Below are 27,883 nucleotides of genomic sequence, written 5' to 3'. Positions count from 1 at the left end.
ATGCGTCTGCGTCAGTGCGAAGACTTGCAACGCAGACGTCCTTGCATAGGGCCCCGGCAGGCACGCAAGTATGTAGTCTTTTTTTCTTATTTTATTTTTTTATTTATTTTGTATGTACACACTAAAAACAGTTGGGTTATTTAATCTGCTCAACTGCTGGGTTATGAAATGTGAAACCCATTTTGGGTTATTTGAATGAGATTTGGGTTATTTTTGTTCAACTTGACCCAGCACCTGGGTTGTTGTACTTGTTTGAACCGGTTTGAACATCATTACACCTACAGTCATCCTCCACAACGCCAGGATCCATTTTGTCTTCGATCTGAGCGGGGGAAAAACATCCTCCTTGCCAGGTAAATCAACAATAAGAAGTTTGTATTGTTTGTGTTTACTATCTGATTCCCATCACGTATGTGCCGCGTTACCTGTTGGTATCTGAATGTTGAGGCTTGTTGGTTGGTTTGGGTAACAATGTTGCTAGCTAGCCATTTAGCGGTTGTCTTGAACCTTTTCTAGTTTGAGTAGCTTATCTGTGTCGTTCGTAAACTGCTATTCTGATTACTTTTTTTTACATAAAAAAATCCAGTGGAACTTCTGTACTTTACATTTGAACTACAGTAGAGTATGTGGCTAATGAAACAGTCGTGGGGGGATGGGGGAGGAGCGGGAGATCCTCGACAGCTACAGCTCCCGGCTGGGTAAAGGAGATGAAAGGAAAATTAAGACGCTTAAAGTATTTAAAATGTCATAAATCGATTTATTAAAGTCTTAAATTTGGTTAGTATTGACGTGGATTTAAAATACGTTCATCTCACACTTGCGAATTTGACGCTTTTCAGCGAAAATAGCTGTTTATGAAGCCAAATATAAAGTTCACGTGAATTTTTAAGGGAAGGAAGGTGAGTAGTCGGGTTTCAGTCGCTCTCTATAAGAATCAGTTTCAGAAAAAGGAGTGTTCATCCTGTTCACAGACCATCTTTGTTAGTGGGTCACGAGTCGTCATTTGACAAGTCACGGAGACAGCTAGGCAAAAACACTGCGGTAGCCGGTGTTGTGCCATAAATCACTCGCTGCCAAAAAATGATTAGCCACCGCGGGATCGCGCACGGTTAGGGCAATTGCATTTCTAGACGAAATTCCCCAGGATTTCGACCCTAAAACTCGGCATATCTAGCAATATGGACATTCAGAAAGCAGAGGTAACCTCTTCCGGTACTTAAACAGATGTTTATCGCGGATATTAGTTTTTCCAGTTCGGAAGTTGTTTTAATTGTTGCTATTTGTCTTAAACGTTCACAATGAGGATATATTAATCCTTTTTGCAATATTTGCGATTGAAAGATGGATTGTGGTAAGAACTGGCTACCTTTATGTTACTGCCTTTATACTAAAAAATAAATAAACAATGTAAAATGGCGCCCTGTATTGAATGTAAACGCTGTATAAATGGAAATAAACAATTCTCCAGCGATTTGATTTATCCCCCCTTCCTTTCGTTAGTCCACTTGACATGGAGCCACAGTTAACTAGTTTGGGGCACATTTTTACTTGAAAAATAGTATTTAAACTGATCAAGCTTTGGCTTTAATGACACTGTGTAGGTTACTATCTATTTGCTCTATTTAAAAGTAACAAGATAAAAGCACTTTAGCACATAAAATTAAGATTGTCACTTGTCAAATAGACTACACCCTCCTGTTTACCTATAAGAAACGTCTCAAAATATCTTTAAATTCTTTATTGATGATTTAATTGTAGACAACTAAAATGGCATTTTACTTGCCAAAAAGTGATTGAATCACTCAGATTTTCATGGAGGCTAAAATTGACCACATAAGGGTTTTATGTATTATCTGTTGATGTTACTGTACTCATACTGTCTACTCACTGTATCATCATAAACACATCATAGTAGGTTTACAAATAAATACTTTAAAAATCCTGCCATGTGAATTCATGGATTTTTTTTCACATTCTGTCTCTCACAGTTGAAGTGTACCTATGATGAAAATTACTGACCTCTGTCATCTTTTTAAGTGGGAGAACTTGCACAATCGGTGGCTGACTAAATACTTTTTTGCCCCACTGTAATTAGGAGGTAATTGCTATAGTGGTTTAACTCTTCCTGTTTTTTGCATTGCAGGATCAGCTTGTTCAGTCCCATCAGCACAATTACAAACTCCAAATGACCAATCAGAAGCTAGTCTGTAAGTATTGCGTAAATAGAGGTGTGTTAAATCGCAGCCTTCCAATTAGCCGTGAGATGGAAATGCTTTGCTGTTTTCTAAAACGAACCCTGCTCTAATAATGAATCTTGTGAGTGAGTGAGTCGGTTTCTGAATCCCTCTGGTGCTCGGGTACATTGGACTGTCAGCTTACCTGGTAATCCTCCATCTATCTGGGCTTTTTTCTTTTGCTGCCGTCCGCTACCGTGTCACCTGAACTCACAGGTACTTTCAAATCTCACCTCTCAGGCTGTGTTTAAGAGGAGCTGACCTGACTTCCCTGCTGTGGGTATACATAAAACATACACACACATTTGGTGTGAGGAGTGCAGTGATACTATATCTCTCTAATGCATTTTTAATGTGTGGCTAACCCCCAAATTCCACTACCTCCGCTCCGGTCCGCCCCCGCCTTCCGCAGCCGCTCGCTTCCGAACTCAATTTTTACTGCTACCCGCTCTACAACGGCTCCGCTCCGGTGCGGAGACCTGAGGTGGGCAAATAGGCATGCGCGGGATTTTCGAGATCTTGCGATACAGTCCGAGCAATAAACGCGGAAGTTAGATCCAAACACCCGTTGTGTGGGAGAAGCATCGAAATGAACTGTTTAATCTACCTATCATTTGTGTTGAGAGATCAGCAGTGTTTGGATCAACAAAGTGTGACTACTTTGATAGTGGAAACTGTATTCATGGCTTACTTTTGCGCATTTAAACTTCAGCCGCCACTGATAGTTGTTAAAAGTTGTTAAACCTGTGCATATGAAACAAAAAACACCTTTTGTTTATCGATGTATTGTGAAAAACGGAAGTTGTGCTTGCTCCTTTTCCTGTTGGACGGTTGTGATTTCTTTCCATTTACTGTGGAGGTGCTCCGGCGTCCGGCGAAAATAGGATCGATTCTATTTTTGCCGGACGCCGGAACAGAGGGCGGCGCACGGCGCCGCACTGCCGGAGCACGGCCACAGTAGTGGAATTGCTCTGATTGACTACAACGGGACCGATTTTGCTCCGGCGTTCGTGTCGGAGCGGAGCGCAGCGGAGCGGAGGTAATTCTCTGGCTCTGAGAATGAATCTACTCATCCTGAGCGTCAGGTACGTGGCAAACAGTATTTCTCTGGCTGCGAGCATGAATACACCCATCCTGAGAGTGAGGTACGTGGCAAACAGCATTTCTCTGGCTCTGAACATGAATACACCCATCCTGAGCGTCAGGTACGTGGCAAACAGCGTTTCTCTGGCTGCGAGCATGAATACACCCATCCTGAGAGTGAGGTATGTGGCAAACAGCGTTTCTCTGGCTGCGAGCATGAATACACCCATCCTGAGAGTGAGGTATGTGGCAAACAGCGTTTCTCTGGCTGCGAGCATGAATACACCCATCCTGAGCGTCAGGTACGTGAAAACCAGCGTTTCTCTGGCTCTGAGCATGAACCTACCCATCCTGAGTGTCAGGTATGTGAAAAACAGCGTTTCTCTGGCTCTGAGCATAAATCTACCCATCCTGAGTGTCAGGTATGTGAAAAACAGTGTTTCTCTGGCTCTGAGCATAAATCTACCCATCCTGTGCGTCAGGTACATGGCAAACAGCGTTTCTCTGGCTCTGACATGTTTCCAAAGAAGCCTGAAAATGACAAAGCGTTAGTTTCAAAAGAGAAAAGACCTCCTAAAGATCAAGCAAGCAAATTCGTGTCGGAGCGGAGCACTACCTCCGCTCCGCTCCGACACGAACGCCGGAGCAAAATCGGTCCCGTTGTAGTCAATCAGAGCAATTCCACTACTGCGGCCGTGCTCCGGCAGTGCGGCGCCGTGCGCCGCCCTCTGTTCCGGCGTCCGGCAAAAATAGAATCGATCCTATTTTCGCCGGACGCCGGAGCACCTCCGCAGTAAATGGAAAGAAATCACAACCGTCCAACAGGAAAAGGAGCAAGCACAACTTCCGTTTTTCACAATACATCGATAAACAAAAGGCGTTTTTTGTTTCATATGCACAGGTTTAACAACTTTTAACAACTATCAGTGGCGGCTGAAGTTTAAATGCGCAAAAGTAAGCCATAAATACAGTTTTCACTATCAAAGTAGTCACACTTTGTTGATCCAAACACTGCTGATCTCTCAACACAAATGATAGGTAGATTAAACAGTTCATTTCGATGCTTCTTCCACACAACGGGTGTTTGGATCTAACTTCCGCGTTTATTGCTCGGACTGTATCGCAAGATCTCGAAAATCCCGCGCATGCCTATTTGCCCACCTCAGGTCTCCGCACCGGAGCGGAGCCGTTGTAGAGCGGGTAGCAGTAAAAATTGAGTTCGGAAGCGAGCGGCTGCGGGGGCGGACCGGAGCGGAGGTAGTGGAATTTGGGGGTAAGCCTTGGGCTCTCTCCTTGCTAGCAGCTTTCTTCACTGCCTGCTTTTGAGAACAATTAACTTTGTAGCAGTGACTGACTGACACCGGCTCCTCGGGCGGGGGTGGGGGGTTCTGAAGGGACAAAGTTTTACAGGAAAAGTTTTGATCAAAAGTTGGTTTGGACTTCATGTTTGGAGCCACGCCTCAAAAATGGCGCTCCTGTCTTTCCTGCCAAACACAGATGAACCAGCAGATCTTGACGACGGTGGCGGAGCAGAGCAGAGAAATCATGGAGCTGCACTGTCAACTCGGGTAATACAAGCTACGAGTAGCTGCTGCAGCTGAGGACACGGCGATGCAAACCTAATCCGTAACATCACGTTAGCTCATTAAAGGTGTGAAACAAGGACAAACATATTTATGATTATTTCTGATTCTCACGGGTCCCTCTGAGTGTTTCATGCAGGCAACATGAAAATGGTCTCCTACACCTATCTCCTGCATTAGCTTCTGATGGAAAACAGACGGTGAAACTCTAGGATTAGAAAATCCTGACAGATCTACGTCACACTGAGGAGTTTCCTGCTCTTCCACCCTACTGGTTGAAATTGGAATTTAAAAGGTCGTTAACAACTCTAATAGCGCTAACAATGAGCTAACACTGACATGAGCCATCCATCTGTCCATTTCCGTCCGCTTATCCGGGGTCAGGTACGCTTATCCGGGGGGTTGGGGGGGGCTGTTGTTGGTTTAGTGTCCAGGAAACAGGAGGGAACGTCTTGGCTTGTATAAGCTAACCATTAGCATTAGCAACTCCACCACACAGCAGAACTCCTCCAGGCTTGTGTTAGTCGTGGATATAAGACATCAGCGTTGCAGAGCAAACAGAGACCAGTGGTTGAGTCGTGTTGCTGTTAGCCAATCAGAGGAGAGATGTCCACATATCGATAAATACAATCCAAATCCTGTCATCTGAAGCCATTTTCTTCTCCAGCTGATTTGTTCTTCCTGAAACAGGCATATCTGAGACTTTTTTCTCCAGAAAATATAACTTACAAGGCATTGCTTCTAGAGTCAGCTGCAAATGTATTGATTAAACGAGTGATCGACCCCCTAAAGCTGTCTTTTAAAGGCTCGGTTGGTGTTTGAAGCACAGGAGCTTCACAGTAGTCCCTTAATTACTTTAAACAAGTGAAATCCAGTCCTGATCCCTGATGTCTGCTGTCCTTCATGTCTCCACTGAATCACAAGTGTTGGACAAGGGAGGCACATCAAACACTGGTGCCCAACATGCATTTGTGGTGTTATTTTTCATTTTTGCTCCTTAAAATAGACATATTAGTAAAACATTTAACTTAAAATGTTCTGAAGCATGACTCTACATCAACAGACAGTTGGAGAGACAGAAAAATCTGAATTCTAGAAATCCTATTGTTGCCCTCCTTCTCAACTCAACTCAGCCTTTATTTATAAAGCACCTTAACAGGCATGAGCATGCCACCAAGGTGCTGTACAACAAAAGAACAAAACAATAAAACATATAGCGCCACAGACATAATTAAAATCACAAATAAGAATTACAAAATATAAAACATTAACAATTGCTAACCCACAGAATTAAAAGCCAGATCATAAAAGTAGGTTTTGAGCCTCATTTTAAAAACTGCTACTGATGGAGAGTCCCTAATAGTTAGGGGCAGTGCGTTGCACAGTTTCGGACCCGCAACAGAGAACGCCCTGTCCCCTCTCAACTTCAACCTGGCCTTAGGAGCCACATGTAGCAGCTGGTTCTCAGAGCGGAGTGACCGGGCCGGAACATATGGCTGCAGCAACTCCGTCAAATAGGTTGAAGCCACACTACTCAGCGCCTTAAACACCATTAAAAGAAGTTTAAAACGAATTCAAAAATCAACAGGTAACCAGTGGAGAGCTGCCAAAATGGGTGTCACGTGTTCATGCTTCCTTTTGTTGTCCAAGAATCTTGCTGCAGCATTCTGGACAAGCTGCAGCCAGGTTACAGTACCCTTACTTACACCAAATAAAACGGAATTGCAATAGTCGAGTCGTGAGGTAATAAAAGCATGAACAACAGTTTCGAGGTCACGTCTAGATAAAAATGGCTTTACTTTAGCCAAACGTCTTAAATGATAAAATGAAGCGGATACTACAGTACCCACATTAGCATCCATGCAGAATGCACTGTCCATCTTCACGCCTGCTGAAACACTCAAATAGGAGTTCAGTTCACCGCAGTCTACGTTGGAAAAATCAACATGTCCGCTCGGATCAAACAACAGTGCCTCTGTTTTTCCCCATTGAGACACAGGAAGTTTTCTGCCAACCATATCTTAATTTCTGCCAGACAATCCAAAAATAAATGTATCGTTTGATCACCGGCGCCATCTAGAGGCAAGTACAATTGGCAGTCTTCTGCATAGAGATGGAATCCAATTCCAAACTTTCGTAAAATGTCACCCAATGGGAGAATATTAATTGAAAACAGCAAGGGTCCCAGTATTGAACCCTGCGGTATCCCCCATGGCAGATGTGAGAAGCTCGATGAGAAGCCACCCATCCTCACTGGCAGACGGCAAGCCGATAATACTCGTGCCATATTGCCCCAAACTCTCTGTTGGCATCTGGCATCTGTTGGTTCTTCCACGTGGTGTCCTTGTGTCCATGCTAACATGGCGACCCAACAAATCACAAGCCTGCTTTCAAAACGACGTGGCTATTTTTTTTGTTCGTTTTCTGTTAAATTGTTTCTGTCGGTTGCACTGCCCGGGATGCGGCATTCTTTAACGTTGGCGTTTCCTTTCTGTACGTCTATAGGCAGGCTAACGCTCAACTCCGAACAGCCACCAACCAAGTGGACGAGATGACCACACTGTGCAGCAATTTCCAAGAGCAGATACGCAGGAGAGTGAGTGAAACGCGTTTCCTCGTTTATTAGCAGCGAGTTTTTAGTGGATAAATGAGTGTTTATTTTGGATCACACACTGATGTTCGGCGTAAATGTACACCATTCCTTTATGGATGTAAAAGCAGAGTTTGGGCATTGCTATGGGAACCATTATGAATAAAATGATGCACCTGTTTAGATATGTGTCTTTGTAATCAGGAGGAAGATGTTGCAGAGGCTCAGGGCCGAGAGGTCGCAGCCTCCAGATGCCTCCAGCAGCTTCAGACGACGCTGGGACAACTTCAGACCAGGTGAGAACATTTTTAACTCGCCACCATTTTACAAGTAATCACTCCCCCAGGTTGTAACGATAGCCATCTGGCAGAACTTCTTAGATTATTAAAGTGCTGCAATATTGATTTTATAGAAAGTCGTGGAATTTTATATCTTGAGTTGTAAGTGTCACAAGGCCAAGCAGCAATTCTCAGCTTCTCCTCTTTTGCGAGATCTCTCTGCTTTCCTTCATTTTCAGGCTACAAGCTGCATCTCATGAGGCTGAGGTGCTTCGCAGAGAGCAGGCTGTGTGGGAGAGGAAGGTCGGGGAACTCCGGGCACAAGTCAAACAGAGTGTTCAAGCTGCTGAAGAGGCCGTCATGCAGAAAGATCAGGTGACTGCGCGTCTCCAGGCCCTCTGCTTGTTTATCACTAGCTGAGTATTCCCAGCTGCAACGTTCTCACAGCCCGGCACGCTTCCCATTGAAACAGCTTCCTGTCCTGACTTTCCCTGCAGGCCCTGATGAGAGAAAAGCAAAAGACAGAAGAGCTGCTGAAGACCAGCGAAACCATCAAACTCTTAGACCAGGTGGCAACATCCCGGACACGGAGAGAGGTGGATGAGTATTAAAATGGTTTTGGCGTTGTGCGAATGTTGATGAAGTGATGACGACCCAATCACTTAAAGAAGCACCGACTTTCTGCTTTCAACAAGTTTCATTAAAAAAAACGTTTAGAGTTGCTTCCTTAAAGGTCTCGTTCCCATGGAAACCGTGTAATACTTGTTCTGTTTGAGCTGCGATCTGACTTCCGCGTGCATACGGAATGTAACTTGTGCGTGTGTGTGTGTGTGCGTGCGTGCGTGCGTGCTCTGTCTTCTCCATCCCCAGTGAGTCGTGGTGGATGGCTGCTTATACTGAGCCAGGATCCTCTGGAGGTTTCTTCCTGTTAAAAGGGAGTTTTCCTCTCCACTTTCGCTGCATGCTTGCTTAGTATGAGGATTGCTGTAAAGACTCTTGACACTAGTCAGTGACTTGATGCAATTTGCTGGGTTCCTTATATAGGAATCATTTTTCTGATTGGCTTAAGCCGGGTGTACACTGTGCGACTTTTTCACTCGCAGCGTTCAGCTTCAGCTTAAACTGTACGACTTCCTCGCAGAGCAGATCTCACGAGTCATGTGCTCACACTGTACGACCCAGTTCTCGCATGCGACCTGACTGCCCACACTGTACGTCTGGTAGCAACAACACGTCGGCCCTAAAAATATGCTAAAAATAGCAGTTTTTACTCAACACGTCAGACTTTTTTGTCTTGTTTTGCCTGTTGTCCTTCGGGAGTGCTGCAGGAGGACACACAGGGATTTATGGGGCTTGGATGAGGAAAACGAAATAAAGAAAGTAAATCTGTGTTTTGTGATCAGTTTAATTTGACATGAACACGACAAACACGCTTTCTTGACAATCTTTGTGAGTAAAAAAATGTGTAGGAATAAAAACGAACAGCGTGTGTTATTAGGGAAATAGCGAGCGGTGTTGATGCAGGATTGCGCATGCGCCGTGAGCGGTTCTGATACTTTTTGGGTCGCAGCTGCTCGCAGCGCCGCTTCAACAGTGCGATACCCTCACGAGGGACGAGCGAAATTTTAAACACGCCAGAAGTCTGTGCGACCTCACGACTGCTGATCGGCAGCTGGTCACGTGGTGTTAATCGCCTCTCGTAACCCCCTGTACACTACACGACCGCTCGGCGCAAAACTCGCCCCGATGTTTTGGATTCTCGTACGACTGGAAAATCGGCTCAAAAAAGTGAAAAAGTTGCACAGTGTACGCCCAGCTTTAATGAACTGACCTGTATTGCAATGTTTTTATCTGAAGTGCCTTGAGACGACTCTTGTCATGATTTGGCGCTTTATAAATAAACTTGAATTGAAATGAACTGAAAACACTTTACAACCCTTTATTAACATTACTTAGTACATTTTTAAGCATAAATAAACTATTAACAACTCATTAACCATTTTATGTAATGTATTACTAAGCAACCACCCACCCACTCCCCGGCCCTTTGTCCTAACCTTAACTCATTCACTTCCAATGACAACTAAAGTCGTCATTTGCATGTTTTTACTGTGTGGGCGTCGGAACGAGCCCCCGCACCGTGAGAACGAACATCTCAGCTCTAAAGCTGATCTTCATCCGCATACGTCACATGTTCCATGATCAGGAAGCAGAAAACCCATGTGTTAGGAGATCGTTTTGGGCCGCTGCTGACAAAAAAAGTGAGGCACGAACCGGAAGCGCTTCTGCCGATCACAATTCAACAACGGATTCTGAAAGAACGGATAACGCTCGAAACGCGCGGATTCTTCCTGATGTAAGAGGTGAGTCTCCGCTATGTTTTAGTTGTTTTGGCGTCGACATCATCCTAGCACGCAACGTTCTGTGACTCTTAAAGAAATAGTAAAAACGGTGAGAAACGCTATCAGTGAAGGGCTTTAGCAATCAGGAAACGGCTGGCAGTGAATAAGTTAAGAAAACTTAATGGTTAATAATGAGAACGTTGATAAAAGTGTCATGTGCCCGTCCCATTTACCGGTTCCTTTAAAACCCAGTTCCGTTAGAACTTATGAGACGGTGCATCCATCAGGGTTCGATGGGGATGTCGGTGAGTATTATGGTATTAGATCCTGGTTTGGGCGTCCTAAGTTAGAATCGTATCTTTTATTTTAAAGGTGAAATAATATGTAAGACCTTTCCTTCTGTAGTAGCTCACTTCTTTTTAAGCAATCCCATTATCTTAAGGTTTCTTTATATTAATCTGTCACAAACCGTAAAGTAAGTCCTGATAATTCCAGAACCCATAATTAATGTGCTTACCTCTGCGCAATTAATGATCAGAGCCCCCACTCGTGAAGCTTTAGAGAAAACCTGAAAGAATCAGGATTATGTTTCTTTTTCAAAAAAGGTTTATTACAAAATCAAAATACAAAAATGGGTAGATGAAAAAACAACTACTATCCCCCACGGAGGAATTAGTTCAAAATGATTAAATAAGAGTCAGTTTACACCAGCTCTTGTCTTCTCAGAATCTCCCCAAGAACGAAGCTTGTCTAGCTCTGCTTCTCTCCAAAAAACTGCCTGTCATCCCCCATCCAGCAGGACGGGGGATGACCCCTCCAAATCTGCTCTGTCTCTTCTTGTCCTCTGCCCCAGCTGCTGTTGAATCTCTCAATCCCTCTCTGCTGTTCAGAGCTGTTCTTATATACCCTTCCTGGACCAGCTTAAGGTCATGGGGTCATTTACCAGATACACACTTTGTAGCTCAACACAAAACATTTGGTGTCATTTTCCTTCTTAACACAGGTCATTGCATCATCTTTTGCAGCATTCTTCAGTTTCTCTCCAATGTTCCCGAGAGGGCTTCTGGATCTGATGGGCTTGTCTTCATTCTGTTCTCCTCCAATCCCATCTTTCCAAGCCAGGGGTGGGGCAAAGAGGTGGGGTCAGTCTCCTGACCCTTCGCCCAGTTCTGTCCTCTTGTCCCTGTGACCCTTGTTTCTGACCACAGTTTTTTGACCTGCAGCCCAGCTCCTGTTGACTGGCTGATTTTGCTCGCACAAGCCAGTCCAGTATGGCTCACCTTTTGACCCCGTACTTGCCACTGTCTTTGGCATGTGGGACTCGCAACATCCCCCATGCGAGAAAAATCTAGCCAGGGGACTGCAACAGCCTTCTTTGGGGTGGGGCTGCCTCCTCCTCTGGATCATCTTCATCTCCAGTCTCAGACCCAGAGTCTGACTAGCTCAGAGTCCAGATACACACCATCATCATCATCATCATCACTCACTTCAGTCTCTGAAGAACCAGATGTTTGTTCATGAGGGTTCAGAACTGGGTTCCTGCTTCTCCACCAGTTTCTACTGCCATCTGGTCAGCTGAGCTGCTGGTTGGAACATCTCAGTCTCCACCTTCAAGCAGAGACTCTCTCCCTCCAGACTGAAGACATCTTTTACTGCAGAGCTTCAAATATTCTCCTCACACACCTGAACAGCAACAAGCTAACTCTGCTAGCAGCTGCTGGTGGGAAGCTTACGCTAAAAACTATAAACTGTGGCAAGGTGGATAAATGAGGACCAGGCGGGATTCGATCCCAAGACCTTCGGGGTGGGAGTCTTACGCTCTAACCACTCAGCCAAAGGGACATCCGCTTAGCCAAATGGCCAGTATGCATTATCAATCAAGACATTGTGACAGAACGCTCACACTGTCACACCTTCCCCCCTCTTTCCACAAGCGCGTCCTCGTACATCCGCGCAGGGTGCCACAAACTTCACATCCACGGACCTACTTGACAGCACTACATGGATCCTGCTAACAACACCAAATGTGGCAAGGTTAAAAATGCTTACGCATTAGTAGTGTAGCTGTCTGTCAGGTCAGAATCATATGGAGCTGTTAGTTCAGGACTCTCCCTTCTCAACAGAACTAGTAGGGGGAGGGGTGATGTCACCACATCCTGCTTGTCTGTTGTTGCTCAGCTGACTGGGTGCTTTTTCTCTGTTCAGCTGTGGCTTCTCATATCTGCAGGCTGCCGAGAGCGGAAGCTAGGTGCTTGTCTCAAGCAGATCCTCTAAAAACAAAGTTTAATTGGAGCAGAGTTCCAATGCTCCCAGTTATAAGTCCGTCCTTTACAGGCGGCACGGTTTCTCCCCTCACGGAGCCCTTAAGCACAGAGGTTCACACATTAAACATGTTCCCGGCTTCTAGCCTCCATTGCGCGTGACGATGCCCGACATGAGATTCTGTGAAGCTAGGAAACATGATTACTTTACAGTTCGTGACAAATACCTCCCCGTGTTACCAGAAACGAGGCCCAAGTCACACAGATTCTTACATATCAGTCCTTCACTAGATTTTGATCCAGCCATGACGTTTAATCGCATCTCACTTGTGCCTCAGCACCCGGACAGCGCCCCGCCGCAGCTCCATACTAGCTTTTCCAGCCTCATTCTGAAAGCTCCGGTTACAGGATATTGAAAGATCTATCTGCCATGGCTGGTTAAAAGTTTTTCTTATTCTTTATTTATTTTTATTTTTTGCCTAGCTTTTATCCTTAGCTTTTCTTGCGTCGGAATGCCGTATTTTCTTTATACCTTTTTAAGTTGATCGTCCGTTCTCCCAGATTTCTTTCTTTTTCGAGAAACTGGTGCGGTTTTCACTCCAAGGTTATAAGCTTAATAGGTCCTTAGCGCGCAAGCTTTTATCAGCCTAAAAGACATAGTTCTACGTCGAATAGTCCGGTATCTAATATTTGAACCTTCGCCGATTAGCCCCACGTTGCAGGCGCCATGTCGCGTGCCCGTCCCATTTACCGGTTCCTTTAAAACCCAGTTCCGTTAGAACTTATGAGACGGTGCATCCATCAGGGTTCGATGGGGATGTCGGTGAGTATTATGGTATTAGATCCTGGTTTGGGCGTCCTAAGTTAGAATCGTATCTTTTATTTTAAAGGTGAAATAATATGTAAGACCTTTCCTTCTGTAGTAGCTCACTTCTTTTTAAGCAATCCCATTATCTTAAGGTTTCTTTATATTAATCTGTCACAAACCGTAAAGTAAGTCCTGATAATTCCAGAACCCATAATTAATGTGCTTACCTCTGCGCAATTAATGATCAGAGCCCCCACTCGTGAAGCTTTAGAGAAAACCTGAAAGAATCAGGATTATGTTTCTTTTTCAAAAAAGGTTTATTACAAAATCAAAATACAAAAATGGGTAGATGAAAAAACAACTACTATCCCCCATGGAGGAATTAGTTCAAAATGATTAAATAAGAGTCAGTTTACACCAGCTCTTGTCTTCTCAGAATCTCCCCAAGAACGAAGCTTGTCTAGCTCTGCTTCTCTCCAAAAAACTGCCTGTCATCCCCCATCCAGCAGGACGGGGGATGACCCCTCCAAATCTGCTCTGTCTCTTCTTGTCCTCTGCCCCAGCTGCTGTCGAATCTCTCAATCCCTCTCTGCTGTTCAGAGCTGTTCTTATATACCCTTCCTGGACCAGCTTAAGGTCATGGGGTCATTTACCAGATACACACTTTGTAGCTCAACACAAAACATTTGGTGTCATTTTCCTTCTTAACACAGGTCATTGCATCATCTTTTGCAGCATTCTTCAGTTTCTCTCCAATGTTCCCGAGAGGGCTTCTGGATCTGATGGGCTTGTCTTCATTCTGTTCTCCTCCAATCCCATCTTTCCAAGCCAGGGGTGGGGCAAAGAGGTGGGGTCAGTCTCCTGACCCTTCGCCCAGTTCTGTCCTCTTGTCCCTGTGACCCTTGTGTGACCCTTGTTTCTGACCACAGTTTTTTGACCTGCAGCCCAGCTCCTGTTGACTGGCTGATTTTGCTCGCACAAGCCAGTCCAGTATGGCTCACCTTTTGACCCCGTACTTGCCACTGTCTTTGGCATGTGGGACTCGCAACAAAAGAACAAGTTGTTTATTAATGCTTAATAATGCACTAAGTAATGTTAATAAAGGGACCCTTTTTGTAAAGTGTTACCACATTTTCTCCAACCACCACCTCCTGGGTCAGCCACAGACGGGAAAATGATCGTGTCGGAAAAAGCCATTCTCTTCGTCACAGGGAAAATTAATATTGATGGGTTTTAACAGTTAAGCAGAACAGTTTGCAATGCAGTGCATTATGGGATAACTTGAGGTCCCAAATTCGCAGAAGGATGCATCAGTGCGTCTTCGAGTACCAGAGCTTTTTTCCCCTCAGAAAACGACTGAGACCATTCCCACTCAAGACCACGGCGGATTTACGAGGGATGAGACCTTTAAACACAGAAATCCTGCCTCCAAAATAAGAGCGCTGTAACCCCATCCACAGACGTGCTGATTGGTTTGCTGCTGTTCTTCATCAAGCTCTTCTTCTTAATCACGTTAATCCGGCGTAGTCTGACTGAAACGCTGACCAACGTCTTACTCGCTCGCTGGTCTTTAAAAGTATTTCATAGAACCAGAGTTGATGAGTTAGACGTTCTGGTAATCGTTGTCCTACATAGTTTTCTTTTTTTATCCCTCAGGTGCTTTTATCAGTCAGTTGGATATTCATTTTAAATATCGCAGCAAAAAGAGACACCTTTTTTCGCTTCTTCATCTCCATTTTTTTTACCTCCTTTTCATTTAAAGGTTCTCAGAAAAAAAGGCAGAAGCGTCAAGTAAAGATTTAAGTTCTCAGACAGAATGCTAGCCCGAGCTACTGCTATTGTAACCACAATAACTTCTGAACCCATTTCCGCCAATCCTTTTATTGTGGCGGGAATGAACCCTGTATAAGTTCCGGGTAAATCAGCTGCATCTTCCCTGTTTACCTGGCTGCTGTTGTCCCTGTGGTTGGCGTACTTGTCAGATATTGACAGATTTTACGCTGCATACTAGCTGACAGCATTCAATAACCCGGCCGATTCATTCATCTTTACACCACCTCACAATCAACTCAACGGTCAGGTTTTTTTCCCCGTGATCAGCCCTGATCAGCGCGGGATGGCGAGCCACCCGATCACCGCTGTATTGCGGTAGGATTTGCGAACCTTTGGACTAAAAACGGTTAACACATGACCTATCCCAGGCCCATGCACCTAAGTTGATCTCATACTGGACTAAACCTCATCCCACCTCCTTTTGGGACTTAATAAGCTGTTTTGCATAATAAGCATTATTTTTGTTTGTGTTGTATGTGGTTATAGTTTTTGTACATCTGTCTATATATTTCTCATACCATGCATAATATATATATATTTTTTTTCGAGCTCTATTTTGGTTTCCTGTGTTTTATTCACACACTCAGGCTCCATAGTCGAAACTACTTTTGATAGCTCACTGTCTATGAAGTTGCAGTCAGGAGACCTGGTCCTTTAACGTGTTACAAGTGGCGAGCCAGCCAGGAGCCTTTGCGTGTGAATATTTTGTGGTCATACATACAATTTTTCTGTTCTTATTTACTTTGTTTTTGCTGAAAATCAAAAATGGATTTAGTTGCCCTTTCCGGCATAGATATATCACAGTCTGTGATGATCACCGGTGTGTCCAACACAAAAGCTGATAACGAAATTCTTGACCACTTGCGTACATATGGTAATCTTAACCGTCATTTTTACGTAAATGATCCCACGAGTACATTCTTTAAAAACCTGATCGCTGAGTTTGTAGATACCACTGCGTTTACAACTTTAGAGCCGTTACTGCCATACACCTACTGTTATAAAACTGTTGCCGACCTTGTGTTCCGCGTCACAGCTTTAACCTGTGAGTACGCCGCCACAGAGGACCGCAGCAGTCCCCCTCCCAACTACCTCAAGGAGCTCAAGCATATTGCTGATCGCAGTGGGCACCGGTTTGAGGATGTCTTGAAGACCGTAATGAGGCAGATTGGTCAACATTTGCATAAAGCAGGAGCAGATGATGATGGAAAAGTGAACATGAATATGATGATGAAGATGGAGTAAATGAGGAAAATGAAGTAGAGGAAGAAGAAGAAAGGGAACTGGAGCAGCAGAAATAATTTTCACCTTCTGCCAGACAGGTTTCTACTGACCAGCAGGGGGCACGACCTCGGCAAAGCCAGACTGGACCAGCTCCAAGAGACTCACCACCCATGGTCCCAACCCACTGAAAATACAAAGGGTTGTGGTTGAGCATGTGGTCCGAAACCCAGACATAAGCACCACAACTTCACTATGTCTCTGTGCTTTTTCAGGAAGGGTTCCTAAGCCAAGTAGTGAAGCAGATTTTGAATCATGGCGTCCCCAAATTGATCTACTGATTGCCGACCCCAGTTTGTCAGCTCTATACGTCACCAGAGTTATTATAGAGAACCTGTTGTCACCTGCTGCTGATTTGGTTAAAGGCCTAAGTTCCAACACATTGCCTTAGGTCATACTAAGTGTACTTTACTCTGCTTTTGGAACAGTTCAAGATGGTGAGGAATTGTATGCTCAATACTTAAATATTCTTCTAAATCCAGGTGAACGACCATCCGCTTATCTCCAAAGACTGCAGCTAACCCTCAGCACTGTTGTAAAGCAAGAAGGACTTGCAGCTGCTGACATGGATAAACATCTGCTAAGGCAGTTTTGTCGTGGGTGTTGGGATAACACTATATTAACCAAATTACAATTAGAACAGCAAAAGAACAACCCGCCATCTTTCTCTGATTTATTGTTGTGGTTACGGACAGAAGAAGACAGACAAATTGCCAAGGAGTCACTTATGAGAAAACACAATGGTCTATCAAAACAAAAAGCCAACATCCAATCTCAAAGCACTTGTTCTTGTGGGCACTCTACAGCCAATGAAGAGCTAAAAGAAATGAAAAAACAACTCCAAACCCTCCATCAGCAAATGTCCCAACTTTTGTCCCGAAAACATTCAACTGAGTCAAATTTTAAGCCACGACAAAACAAGCCCAGTCACTCGTCACCTCAGGCAAATACCAAACCCAAGCCATGGTATTGTTTTAACTGTGGAGAAGATGGCCACGTTTTTTTCCACCTGCAACAACAGAGCAAACCCCAGTCTTGTTGAACAGAAAAAGAAACAGTTAAGGAAAAACAGCAAGAATGGGATGCCAAAACAACTTCATCTTTAAACTAGAAGGAGCTTCTGCGGTGGGACACACAGGAGCTGCGTGCACTAACAGTCCCAGAAACCACAACACATTTTCATTGCTGCCAAAAGGGCTTGTGGGGACCAAAAGCACAGGACAAATTCAAATCAATGGCAACCATTTCAATTGTCTTCTTGATTCTGGTTCTCAGGTTACTACCATCCCTTATTCCTTCCATAATACTTATCTTTCAGACCATCCAATCAAACCACTAAATGATTTGTTGGAAGTAGAAGGAGCTAATGGACAAGACGTACCTTACCTGGGATATATCGAGATTACCATGGCGTTCACAGCCGATTTTCTTGGTTCATCCATTAATATTGATACACTTATTCTTGTTGTGCCTGACGTCCAGCAATCACACCCAACGATACTTGTTGGTACCAACACTCTTGATGTTGCTTACAGCAACCCACTCTGAGCAGTCATTCCTGCCAACTGGTTCTGGTTACATTGCAGTTTATAAAATCCTCCAATGTCGCCATGTCCAGAAGTCGAATGACCAGTATGCTCCTGTAATCTTGAAGTCAGACCAACCACATACCATTACTGCCGGGCAAGCCACTGTCCTTAAGGGATGCCTGGTCACAAGGCTATTCCAAGGTGTGAAAGCAGTTATTCTGGAACACCCCACCTCCACTTCTCTGCCTGGTGGTATTCTAGTAAAAACCTGCCTTGTGGACTTACCTCAACGTCGGCCATGTTCTCTGCCTGTTGTAGTGAGCAATGAGTCGGACCATGACATCCACATTCCAGCTCGAGCTATCATTACAGAAATCAGCACGTTTCAGGAAGTCATTTCCAAAGAGAAACACATTGAGTATTCAGACCAGTCCACAGAGTCGTTACCTCCATCTCAACCACAATACAACTTTGGTGATTCCCCTTTACCTCCAGACTGGAAAGAACGCATTGTTCAAAAGGTCAACAGTATTCCTGAAGTATTTGCCAAATATGATCTGGATTTCGGCAGGACCGACAAAGTTAAACACCAAATAAAATTGTCCGATCCAACCCCTTTCAAGCAAAGACCACAACCAATTCACCCTCAGGATCTCGATGCTGTAAGGAAGCACCTGCAAGAACTTTTTGATTCCGGAGTTATCAGAGAATCAGACTCAGCATTTGCCTCTCCAATTGTGGTTGCGCGGAAAAAGAACGGCAGTGTACGTCTTTGTATTGACTACCGCAAACTCAATCTGCAAACAATCAAAGATGCCTATGCTCTGCCCAAGCTGGAAGACACCTTCTCGGCACTTGCAGGATCCAGGTGGTTCACGGTGCTAGACCTCAAGTCGGGATACTACCAAATTGAAATGGAGGAGAAAGATAAAGCAAAGACTGCCTTTGTCTGCCCTTTAGGGTTCTGGGAGTTTAATCGGATGCCGCAGGGGATTACCAATGCACCAAGCACATTCCAACGGCTGATGGAGAAATGCATGGGAGAATTAAATCTAAGAGAAGTCCTGGTTTTCATTGTCGATGTCATTGTTGTTGCACCAACTCTTGAGGAACATGAAACTCGTCTGATGAAAGTTCTTACCAGACTCAAAGATTTTTGCTTGAAGCTTTCACTTGAGAAATGCATGTTCTTCCAGACATCTGTGAAATATCTGGGCCATGTAGTGTTCCAGGCTGGTGTTGAGACTGATCCGGACAAGATTTCTACACTCACTTCTTGGCCAGTGCCGAAAAACTTGAAGGAATTAAGATCTTTCCTTGGTTTTGCTGGGTACTACAGCTGTTTTGTTCAGGGATATTCAGCAATTGTCAAGCCGTTGCATGATCTCACTGCTGGCTATCCACCTTCCCAGAGGAACCTGAGACGAACTGTAAAGTCAGAGAATTACCTCAACCCCAAAGAGCCATTTGGAGGACGATGGACGCAGATGTGTCAACAATCTTTTGGGTCCATAATTGCCAAACTTACTTCTGCCCCAGTTCTGGCATTTGCTGATCCCAGAAAACCATATACACTCCACACTGACGCCAGTGCCACAGGTCTTGGTGCGGTGCTGTATCAAGAGCAGGATGGGAAGAACCGAGTGGTAGCATATGCCAGCAGAGGTCTTTCCCGGAGTGAGTCAAAATATCCCGCCCACAAATTGGAGTTTCTTGCTTTGAAATGGGTGGTGACTGAAAAATTTCACGACTATCTTTATGGCGCTCAGTTCACAGTGGTGACAGATAGCAACCCATTAACATACCTCTTAACCATCAGCAAAACCCGATGCTACCGGTTACAGATGGCTTTCAGCTTTGTCCACTTTCGCCTTCAAATTAATCTACAGAGCAGGAAAGCACAACTCTGATGCTGATGGTTTGTCTCGCCGACCTCATGGTGAACTGTCTGACGATCCTCTGTCCCAGAAAGAACGTGAGCGAATCTGGAGATTTGCATGGCAGCATCTCAATGAACCAGATCATGTCTCTATTGACCAGCCTACCATCGAAGCAGTTTATGACCGTCACCTGGTGTACAGTTCAAGCACTGATCCTGATCTTGCTCTGGTGTTATCCTTGTCTGTCAATGTCAACAGTCTGCCTGACAGTTTCACGGATGACACCCAGTTCGCCTCCATGGTACTTCCCCAAATCTCAACAGCTGACCTTGCAGCCAAACAATGCCTTGACCCTGTCATTCGGCATGTCATAGCTCAGGTTGAGCGAGGAGAGTCACCACCGCCGGTGCTACTGCTAATGCTAGCATGAGCTACTAGTAATGCTAACCCAAGCTACTGCTATCTCTAGCCTGAGCTATTGGTAACACTAGCCTGAGCTACTGCTAATTCTAGCATGAGCAACTGCTAACGCCAGCCTGAGTTACTGCTATCCCTATCTGGTGCTACTGCTAATGCTAGCATTAGCTACTAGTAATGCTATCTCAAGCTACTGCTATCTCTAGCCTGAGCTACTCCTAATTCTAGCATGACTTACTGCTAATGCTAGCACGCGCTACTGCTATCTCCAGCCTGAGCCACTGCTAATACTAGCATGAGTTACTGCTAATGCTAGCCTGAGCTACTGGTAACGCTAGTCCGAGCTACTGCTATCAATATCCGGAGCTACTGCTAATGCTAGCATGAACTACTAGTAATGCTAGCCCAAGTAACTGCTAACACCCCTCATGTCTGTTGATGGTCTACAGCAGTGGTTCTCAATCCTGGTCCTGGAGGACCCTGCATGTTTCAGTTTTAACTCTGTTTCAACACACCTGGTTTCATTCAGCAGGTCAGCCACTGAATCAAGTGTGTTGAAGCAGAGAAACGACTCAAACATGCTGGATACCGGCCCTCCAGGGCCAGGGTTAAGAACCAGCGTTCTCCAAACTATGAATAAATGCCATATAGATCCACTCACAGTTGTAATATATTAAAGCTGCTGAAAACGCAGCTGACAACAAAAATAATCTAATCTTCCTGTGTTTCAGTTATTTGCTGTAATAAAACATAAATCGCTTTAATGTTTTGTATTTGTGTCTAGAACAATCTTAATTAACATGTCTGTGAAGGTTCTCAGTCATCCAGGTCATTGTAGTCTAATGAGCTTTGAAAGAAAAGCGCTTTTCTTTCAAAGCTCATTAGACCTTAATTGACATGGAAGTGCAGTCAGGGCAACATCTGGGGATAGATTGTTGCATTTTAGTTTGGCTGTTTTTTCACTTTGCTATGAATAAAATGTGCCTCTTTTTTTTTTTTTTTTTTTGCTCCACTAGGTGGATAGTGTGCGTCAACAGTGCAACGTCCAAGTCGAGCAAATTACAGAGGAGCTGTTTGCGCTGCAGATGGTACAAACCTGCTCTTCTAGAGGGATTTTCCTTCAAAATCACTCTAAACTGTATTTTTTTTCTTTAGTATCTGCCTGTCTACTTCTGTCTGCAACAAACCCTTTCCCTGTCAACCCTTGTTCTGGTTTCCAACCCAGGAGTGTGCAGATAAGCAGTCTGAGATTGAAAGGTCCCTGCATGAGAGAAAAGCTTTAGAGAAGAAACTGGAGAAGGTATCCATGAAATCCTCAGTGTACTGGGAAGGTGCCTGCTGTTTGATGGTGCGACTGTGAATGGGTAGCGGCATTGGCGAGAGCCTGTGGTGATTCTTTTCAGGTGTACAAAGAGGGCAGGGCAGAGCTAGAGTTGGGGAGTATTGATGCCCTTCATCAGAGGTGTCTGAATGCCGAGAGGCTAAAGTTTGACCTCGGCCTAACGCTGCAGAGCACCCAGAACGAAATGAAGACAATGGAGATGGAGTAAGTGTAGCTTAGTGTTGTGCGGCTGCTTTTATCGTGAGCAGGAGGTTAAACCCTTGTTTGTCTGCTTGTAGGTACAGCGAGGAGGTGCAGCAGCTTCGGCGTGATCTGGCTGCGGCGCGGGATGAGTGCGTCGGCATCAGCGATGAGCGGCTGCAGCTGCAGCAGGAAAATGTGCAGCTACACAAAGAGATGAACGAGCTCCGCAATGCTGCGATGCTCATCCAAAATGAAGCCAAGCAGACGGTAATCAGGTGGAAATCCGAGGGATACCGCTTACGTCTGTGTCTTTTACCATTTTAACTCCACTGAAAGTTTTATTATCCAGACATAAGCAGCTGAAATGAGCTGAATCTTTAGGTTTTACCGTAATGTTGGTCCTTCTGCTGCTGTCACAGCTGTCACTCCTCTGGGAAGGCTTTCCACGTGGTTTTGGGTGTTCATGGGAATCTCTGACCAGCGTTCCGGAGGAGCATTTTCAGAGTGATGTTGGAGAGGAAGATTGGACATCTTTATGTCCCTATTGGAAAACATGAAGGCCCTTTCCTTTGGTGGGGTATCCCAATATTTTAGGCAATACGATGGAGGTTCAGCTGTGCTGCTCTTCCACATGGAGGTGGTTCTGGTGTCTGTCAGGATGTCTCCTGGTTACATTCTGTTGGGGGTGAGATAAATAGGTCCTCTCTGATCTGGAAACATTTTGTATCCCAAACACTAGCAGGGAATTTCTGCTTGGATCTGTTACCGTAGCAACCCAGCTTTGGATGGGTGTCAGAAAACGAACAAGTTAATTTTTTAAAAGCAATCTTAGATTCAAACAGACCTTTGGAAATTTCTGGTCCACTTTAGACGGGCAGGTCAAGCCTCACAGATCTGCCCGTCTGGACTGGTACGGTGGGGTCAATAACTTCTAAAGTAAACCCTCGTCCTCCTCTGTCCTCCTTAAGGTGTCACTGATGGAGCATGAATACTTCCTGAAGGAGGTGGAGCTGAACGCGCGGCTGAGCGATCTGGAGGAGAGCAGCCGCATCTCCAGCGCCGATAGCCTCCTCGCCACTCAGCAGAAAATCATTCAGCGAGGGAAGGAAGAGTTCCAGAACCTCATTCAGACATTTGAAACTAACACCGCATGCCTTAGGTAAGAATCTCTACACTTTCTAAGCAAAGAAGATTTTTTTTTCATCCTAAAACATTCAGGTTGTTTTCTGTTTATCAGTAAAATGTTTTATTACTTACCTGCTGGTCTGGAGTGGGAGACATGAAAAATTACTTTGTTTGCTTTATTTTAGAAATCAACTTTGCTTTTTTGCTCGTCAACATTGTTTAAGACATGCACCTCCAGTGGAGTGGCATCAAAAATCCTGGAAATGTGGCACAATTTCCGAAATGTTCATTTTAAATGGGAGGAAAAAAAAAGAATTATGTACAAAATGTCTAAATATATAACTCTAATAGGGATTGATGAGTACTTTAAGGGTGCAGCGGGTGGTTGGGAGGTTTAAGTCACATTTGGGAGAAATCAAAAACACAATTCTTCTGTGTTACTGTCCTACGAGCTTTTATTTTGAAGGTTTCTTGTAATTTCTTAAAGGTGTGGAACACTGAAAACCCATTTTTGATAATTATTCCTAATTATAACGAGTCACTCTGGGTTTTTCATGCAAGCTGAACATGAAAATAGTCTCCTACACCTATCTCCTGCATTAGCTTCTGATAGAAAACAGACGGTAAAACTCTAGGATTAGAAAAGCCTGACAGATCTACGTCACCCTGTCACTTAACATTCATGGACTCACCCATCTTGACTCACGACGGGGAAGACTGTTGTTGGTTTAGCACCCAGGAAACAGCAGAGAACATCTCAGCTAGTAGAAGCTAACCATTAGCATTAGCAACACCACCACACAGCAGAACTCCTCCAGGCTTGTGTTATTTTGTGGAGATAAAACGTCAACGTTGCAGAGCAAACAGAGTCAGTGGTAGTCGTGTTGCCAGTCAGTGACGAGATGTCTTAATATCAGGAAAAAAAGACCCCAAATCAAGTCTGAATCTCTCTGATGTGGCTCGCTTCTAGTTTCTGAAAATGGTGCACTAGTGCTTTGTTTCCTCAGAGTACGACCTACAAGGCATTAATGCCTACTAGAGGCCACTTCACGTGTTTTGATTAAACGCGTTCAACACTTTTAAACCATTCTGATGGAAATTGGCCCAAACTGGATTTCAGGTGCCTAATCAGGTCCGCACTGACTTTCTCCACCTGTGTTTTCATGCGTTCTACTTACTGATAGTTGGCCGAATTGCCAGGGTACTTTTATTTCATCATATGCGGTTTCATTTGCCTGCTCCCTCTTCAGCACATCCTGAGCTCCTTCAAAGGAATCTCCTACCATCTTTATGCAGATGACATCCAACTGTACATCTCCTTTAAGCCCCATGAGATGTCTAAGCTGCAGCTGTTACACACCTTCTTAGACTCCATTAAAACCTGGATGGCTGGGAACTTTCTACAGCTGAATGAAGATAAGACTGAGATCCTCATCTGTGCCCCAGACAAGCTGGTTCCCAAAGTCAGAGACTCTCTTGGTCAGCTTGCTTCTCACACCAAACCTTCCGTCAGGAATCTTGTTGTGACCTTTGACCCAGCTCTCACCCTGGATTCTCATGTCAGTTCTCTTGTTCGCTCTTCCTTCTTCCATCTCAGGAACATTGCTAAGCTGAGTCCCATTATGTCCCGCTCTGAACTTGAGACAGTTCTCCACACCTTCATCTCCTCACGCTTAGACTACTGTAACTCTCTTTTCACGTGTCTGAGCAGAACCTCCCTGAACCGTCTACAGGTGGTTCAGAATGCCTGTGCTCGGCTTCTGACCAAGTCCTCCAAACACACCCATATCACCCCGCTTCTCCTCCAGCTTCACTGGCTGCCAGTCAACTTCAGGGTTCATTTCAAGATCCTGGTTCTGGTCCATAGGGCCCTACATGGACAAGCACCATCTTACATTGGTGATCTTCTTAGTCCCTACACCCCAGCAGGTCCCTAAGGTCCAGTGATCAAAGCCTACTGGTTGTGCAGCGCACCAGGCTAAAGACCAAAGGTGACAGATCATTTGCTGCTGTGGCCCCCAGACTCTGGACCTCTCTCCCCCTGAGCCTGAGATCAGTGGACTCCTTTAAAAAGCAGCTGAAGACTCACTTGTTCAAGCTGGCTTTTGTATGACCTTCTTCACCACTCTCTTTATTCTGCTCTCCCCACCTATTCCACCTTCCTCAGGATCCACTGATTTCCCTCTTTCCTAATCATTCTCTCTCTTTCTTAACAATTTTTAAATCACAATTGTCTATTTTTTGCTCATTTTAAATATATTTGTAACCATTTTCAAAATTATTTTTAAATTTTTACATTTTTTGTTTTTGTGAAGTGCCTCGTGTTTTTATCTTGAGAAGCGCTATAGAAATGATATTTTCTTCTTATTCTTATTCTTATTTTGTGGCGTTCACTTTGTCTCTCATGTTGAAAACAAAAAAATGCAGGGAAACGCGCTCGCTCTGAAACGCTCACTCATCCCCAATTTGACGGAAACTAGTTAGCAGCCGGCAGAGCTGGTTTTAAAAGTAGATTAAATATAAAATTTTAATACGGCGCTCCATTCAGATTAATAAAAACATTATTGTTTTTGTTGGAGAACAAGTCTTTGCTCTGATCCCTCTCTGCCGGAGGACTTCAGACACAAATTGATTTACCACTTAAGGTTGTTGTGCCCTGAGCGGTGAGGCAGCACAACGATGTTCGACCATTTATGAGGGCTTCTGGGCCATTTTGAGCCCCAACAAACTATCAGATGTTATGTACAGGTGCTGGCCAGTAAATTAGAATATCATCAAAAGGTTGAAAATATTTCAGTAATTCCATTCAAAACGTGAAACTTGTACATTATATTCATGCAATGCACACAGACCAATGTATTTCCAATGTTCATTACATTTAAATTTGATATTCATAAGTGACAACTAATGAAAACTCCAAATTTGGTATCTCAAAAAATATTCTGAAAAGGCTGAATATAGAAGACACCTGCTGCCACTCTAATCAGCTGATTTACTCAAAACACCTGCAAAGGCCTTTAAAAGGTCCCTCAGTCTTGTTTTGAAGGCACCACAATCATGGGGAAGACTTCTGACTTAACAGCTGTCCAAAAGACAATCATTGACACCTTGCACAAGGAGGGCAAGACACAAAAGGTGATTGCTAAAGAAGCTGGCTGTTCGCAGAGCTCTGTGTCCAAGCACATTAACAGACAGGCGAAGGGACGGAAAAAATGTGGTAGAAAAAAGTGTACAAGCTCTAGGGATAACCGCACCCTGCAGAGAATTGTGATGACAAACCCATTCAAAAATGTGGGGGAGATCCACAAAGAGTGGACTGCAGCTGGAGTCAGCGCTTCAAGAACCACCACGAGGAGACTCATGAAAGACATGGGATTCAGGTGTCGCATTCCGTGTGTCAAGCCACTCTTGAACATGAAACAGCGCAAGAAGCGTCTCGCCTGGGCCAAGGACAAAAAGGACTGGACTGATGCTGAGTGGTCCAAAGTTATGTTTTCTGATGAAAGCAAGTTCTGCATTTCCTTTGGAAATCAAGGACCCAGAGTCTGGAGGAAGAGCGGAGAAGCACAGAATCCACATTGCATGAGGTCCAGTGTAAAGTTTCCACCGTCAGTGATGGTGTGGGGTGCCATGTCATCTGCCGGTGTTGGCCCACTCTGTTTCCTGAGGTCCAGGGTCAATGCAGCCGTCTACCAGGAAGTTTTAGAGCACTTCATGCTTCCTGCTGCTGACCAACTTTATGGGGATGCAGACTTCACCTTTCAACAGGACTTGGCACCTGCACACAGTGCCAAAACCACCAGCACCTGGTTCAAGGACCATGGTATCCCTGTCCTTGATTGGCCAGCAAACTCGCCTGACCTTAACCCCATAGAAAATCTATGGGGTATTGTGAAGCGGAGGATGCAATATGCTAGACCCAACAATGCAGAGGAGCTGAAGACGACTATCAGAGCAACCTGGGCTCTCATAACACCTGAGCAGTGCCACAGACTGATCGAGTCCATGCCACGCCGCATTACTGCAGTTATTGAGGCAAAAGGAGCCCCGACTAAGTATTGAGTGCTATACATGCACATTCTTTTCATGTTCATTCTTTTCAGTTGGCCAACATTAGAGAAACAAACATTTTTTCATTGGCCTTTAGAATATTCTAATTTTCTGAGATACCAGATTTGATGTTTTCATTGGTTGTCACCTATAAATATCAAAATTAAACGTAATAAACATCGGAAATACATTGGTCTGTGTGCATTGCATGAATATAATGTACAAGTTTCACGTTTTGAATGGAATTACTGAAATATTTTCAACCTTTTGATGATATTCTAATTTACTGGCCAGCACCTGTATATGCTCAAAGAACAGAAATCAAAACAAAAAGTTTTTCTAAGACAGTTAGACAATTTTAAAATCCAGCAGATGCTGGGAGTTGATATTTAAATCATTTTGTGTCTGAAATACGGTAAAATTCACCTATCCACCATTTCTCAGTCTTGCTTCTTCTAAAAGGTGTCATGAGCCGGGGTGAGTACTCGTCACTTCACTCACAATCTTTGAGCTCTGATTGTAGGAGAGGGAGCGACAGCTGTTCCTCATCAGCGGGCCGGCTTTATAAGGAGGCCGGATGATTGCCGCTAACTGGTAGTCGCTTGCCCTTCCGAGTTTTCGCTCTACTTGCTCTAAAGATTCGTGTCCTTTTGAGTTTTTGGATTGTTCGCTCATGTGGTTTTTTTGATACTCACCACAGGTTCCTGGATCCTCGGATTACTCGCTCTTGATTCTGGAAGGAAATCTCTGGTTCGTTCCTGTTTATCTCCTCCGCCTGCCGACCCGCTCTCCACCTCGCTCACGCTCCCTCTCCGGATCAATATCCTCGCTCATTCTCCGACTCACCCATCATCTTGGATATCACCCCGGCTCACTTCCCTTCCATACTCCAACTCCTCTTCTGCATAGTAAGTCCGACTACATATAAAATCTCCTAGAACTACAAAACCCATACTCACCTCTGTTTACCTGTAGACGCTGCTTCTGGATTCTGAAAACCGCTGGACTTCAGTGCGCCCTTAGTTCTCCTGTTAATAATAAATCATTTTACCTTTTTACCATCA

The 27,883-nt window shown here is 44.5% G+C and overlaps 1 protein-coding gene across 1 annotated transcript; it reads left to right on the top strand.

Moving 5' to 3' along the window:
• Positions 1-27,883, top strand: LOC107393682 (sodium channel and clathrin linker 1). Its single transcript, XM_070544577.1, has 14 exons — positions 1-68; positions 262-353; positions 2,144-2,207; positions 7,406-7,496; positions 7,695-7,786; positions 8,008-8,143; positions 8,266-8,364; positions 21,136-21,207; positions 21,345-21,419; positions 21,523-21,665; positions 21,740-21,911; positions 22,613-22,803; positions 27,520-27,727; positions 27,795-27,883. Exons 1-13 carry the CDS (start codon positions 1-3, stop codon positions 27,548-27,550), a joined length of 1,326 nt encoding a protein of 441 aa, XP_070400678.1. The 3' UTR covers positions 27,551-27,727; positions 27,795-27,883.

The sequence above is a fragment of the Nothobranchius furzeri genome, chromosome 15 (assembly GCF_043380555.1).
Source record: "Nothobranchius furzeri strain GRZ-AD chromosome 15, NfurGRZ-RIMD1, whole genome shotgun sequence".
NCBI lineage: Eukaryota > Metazoa > Chordata > Actinopteri > Cyprinodontiformes > Nothobranchiidae > Nothobranchius > Nothobranchius furzeri.
The sequence above is the reverse complement of the archived record's forward strand: the minus strand, read 5'-3'. Positions and strand labels throughout refer to the sequence as shown.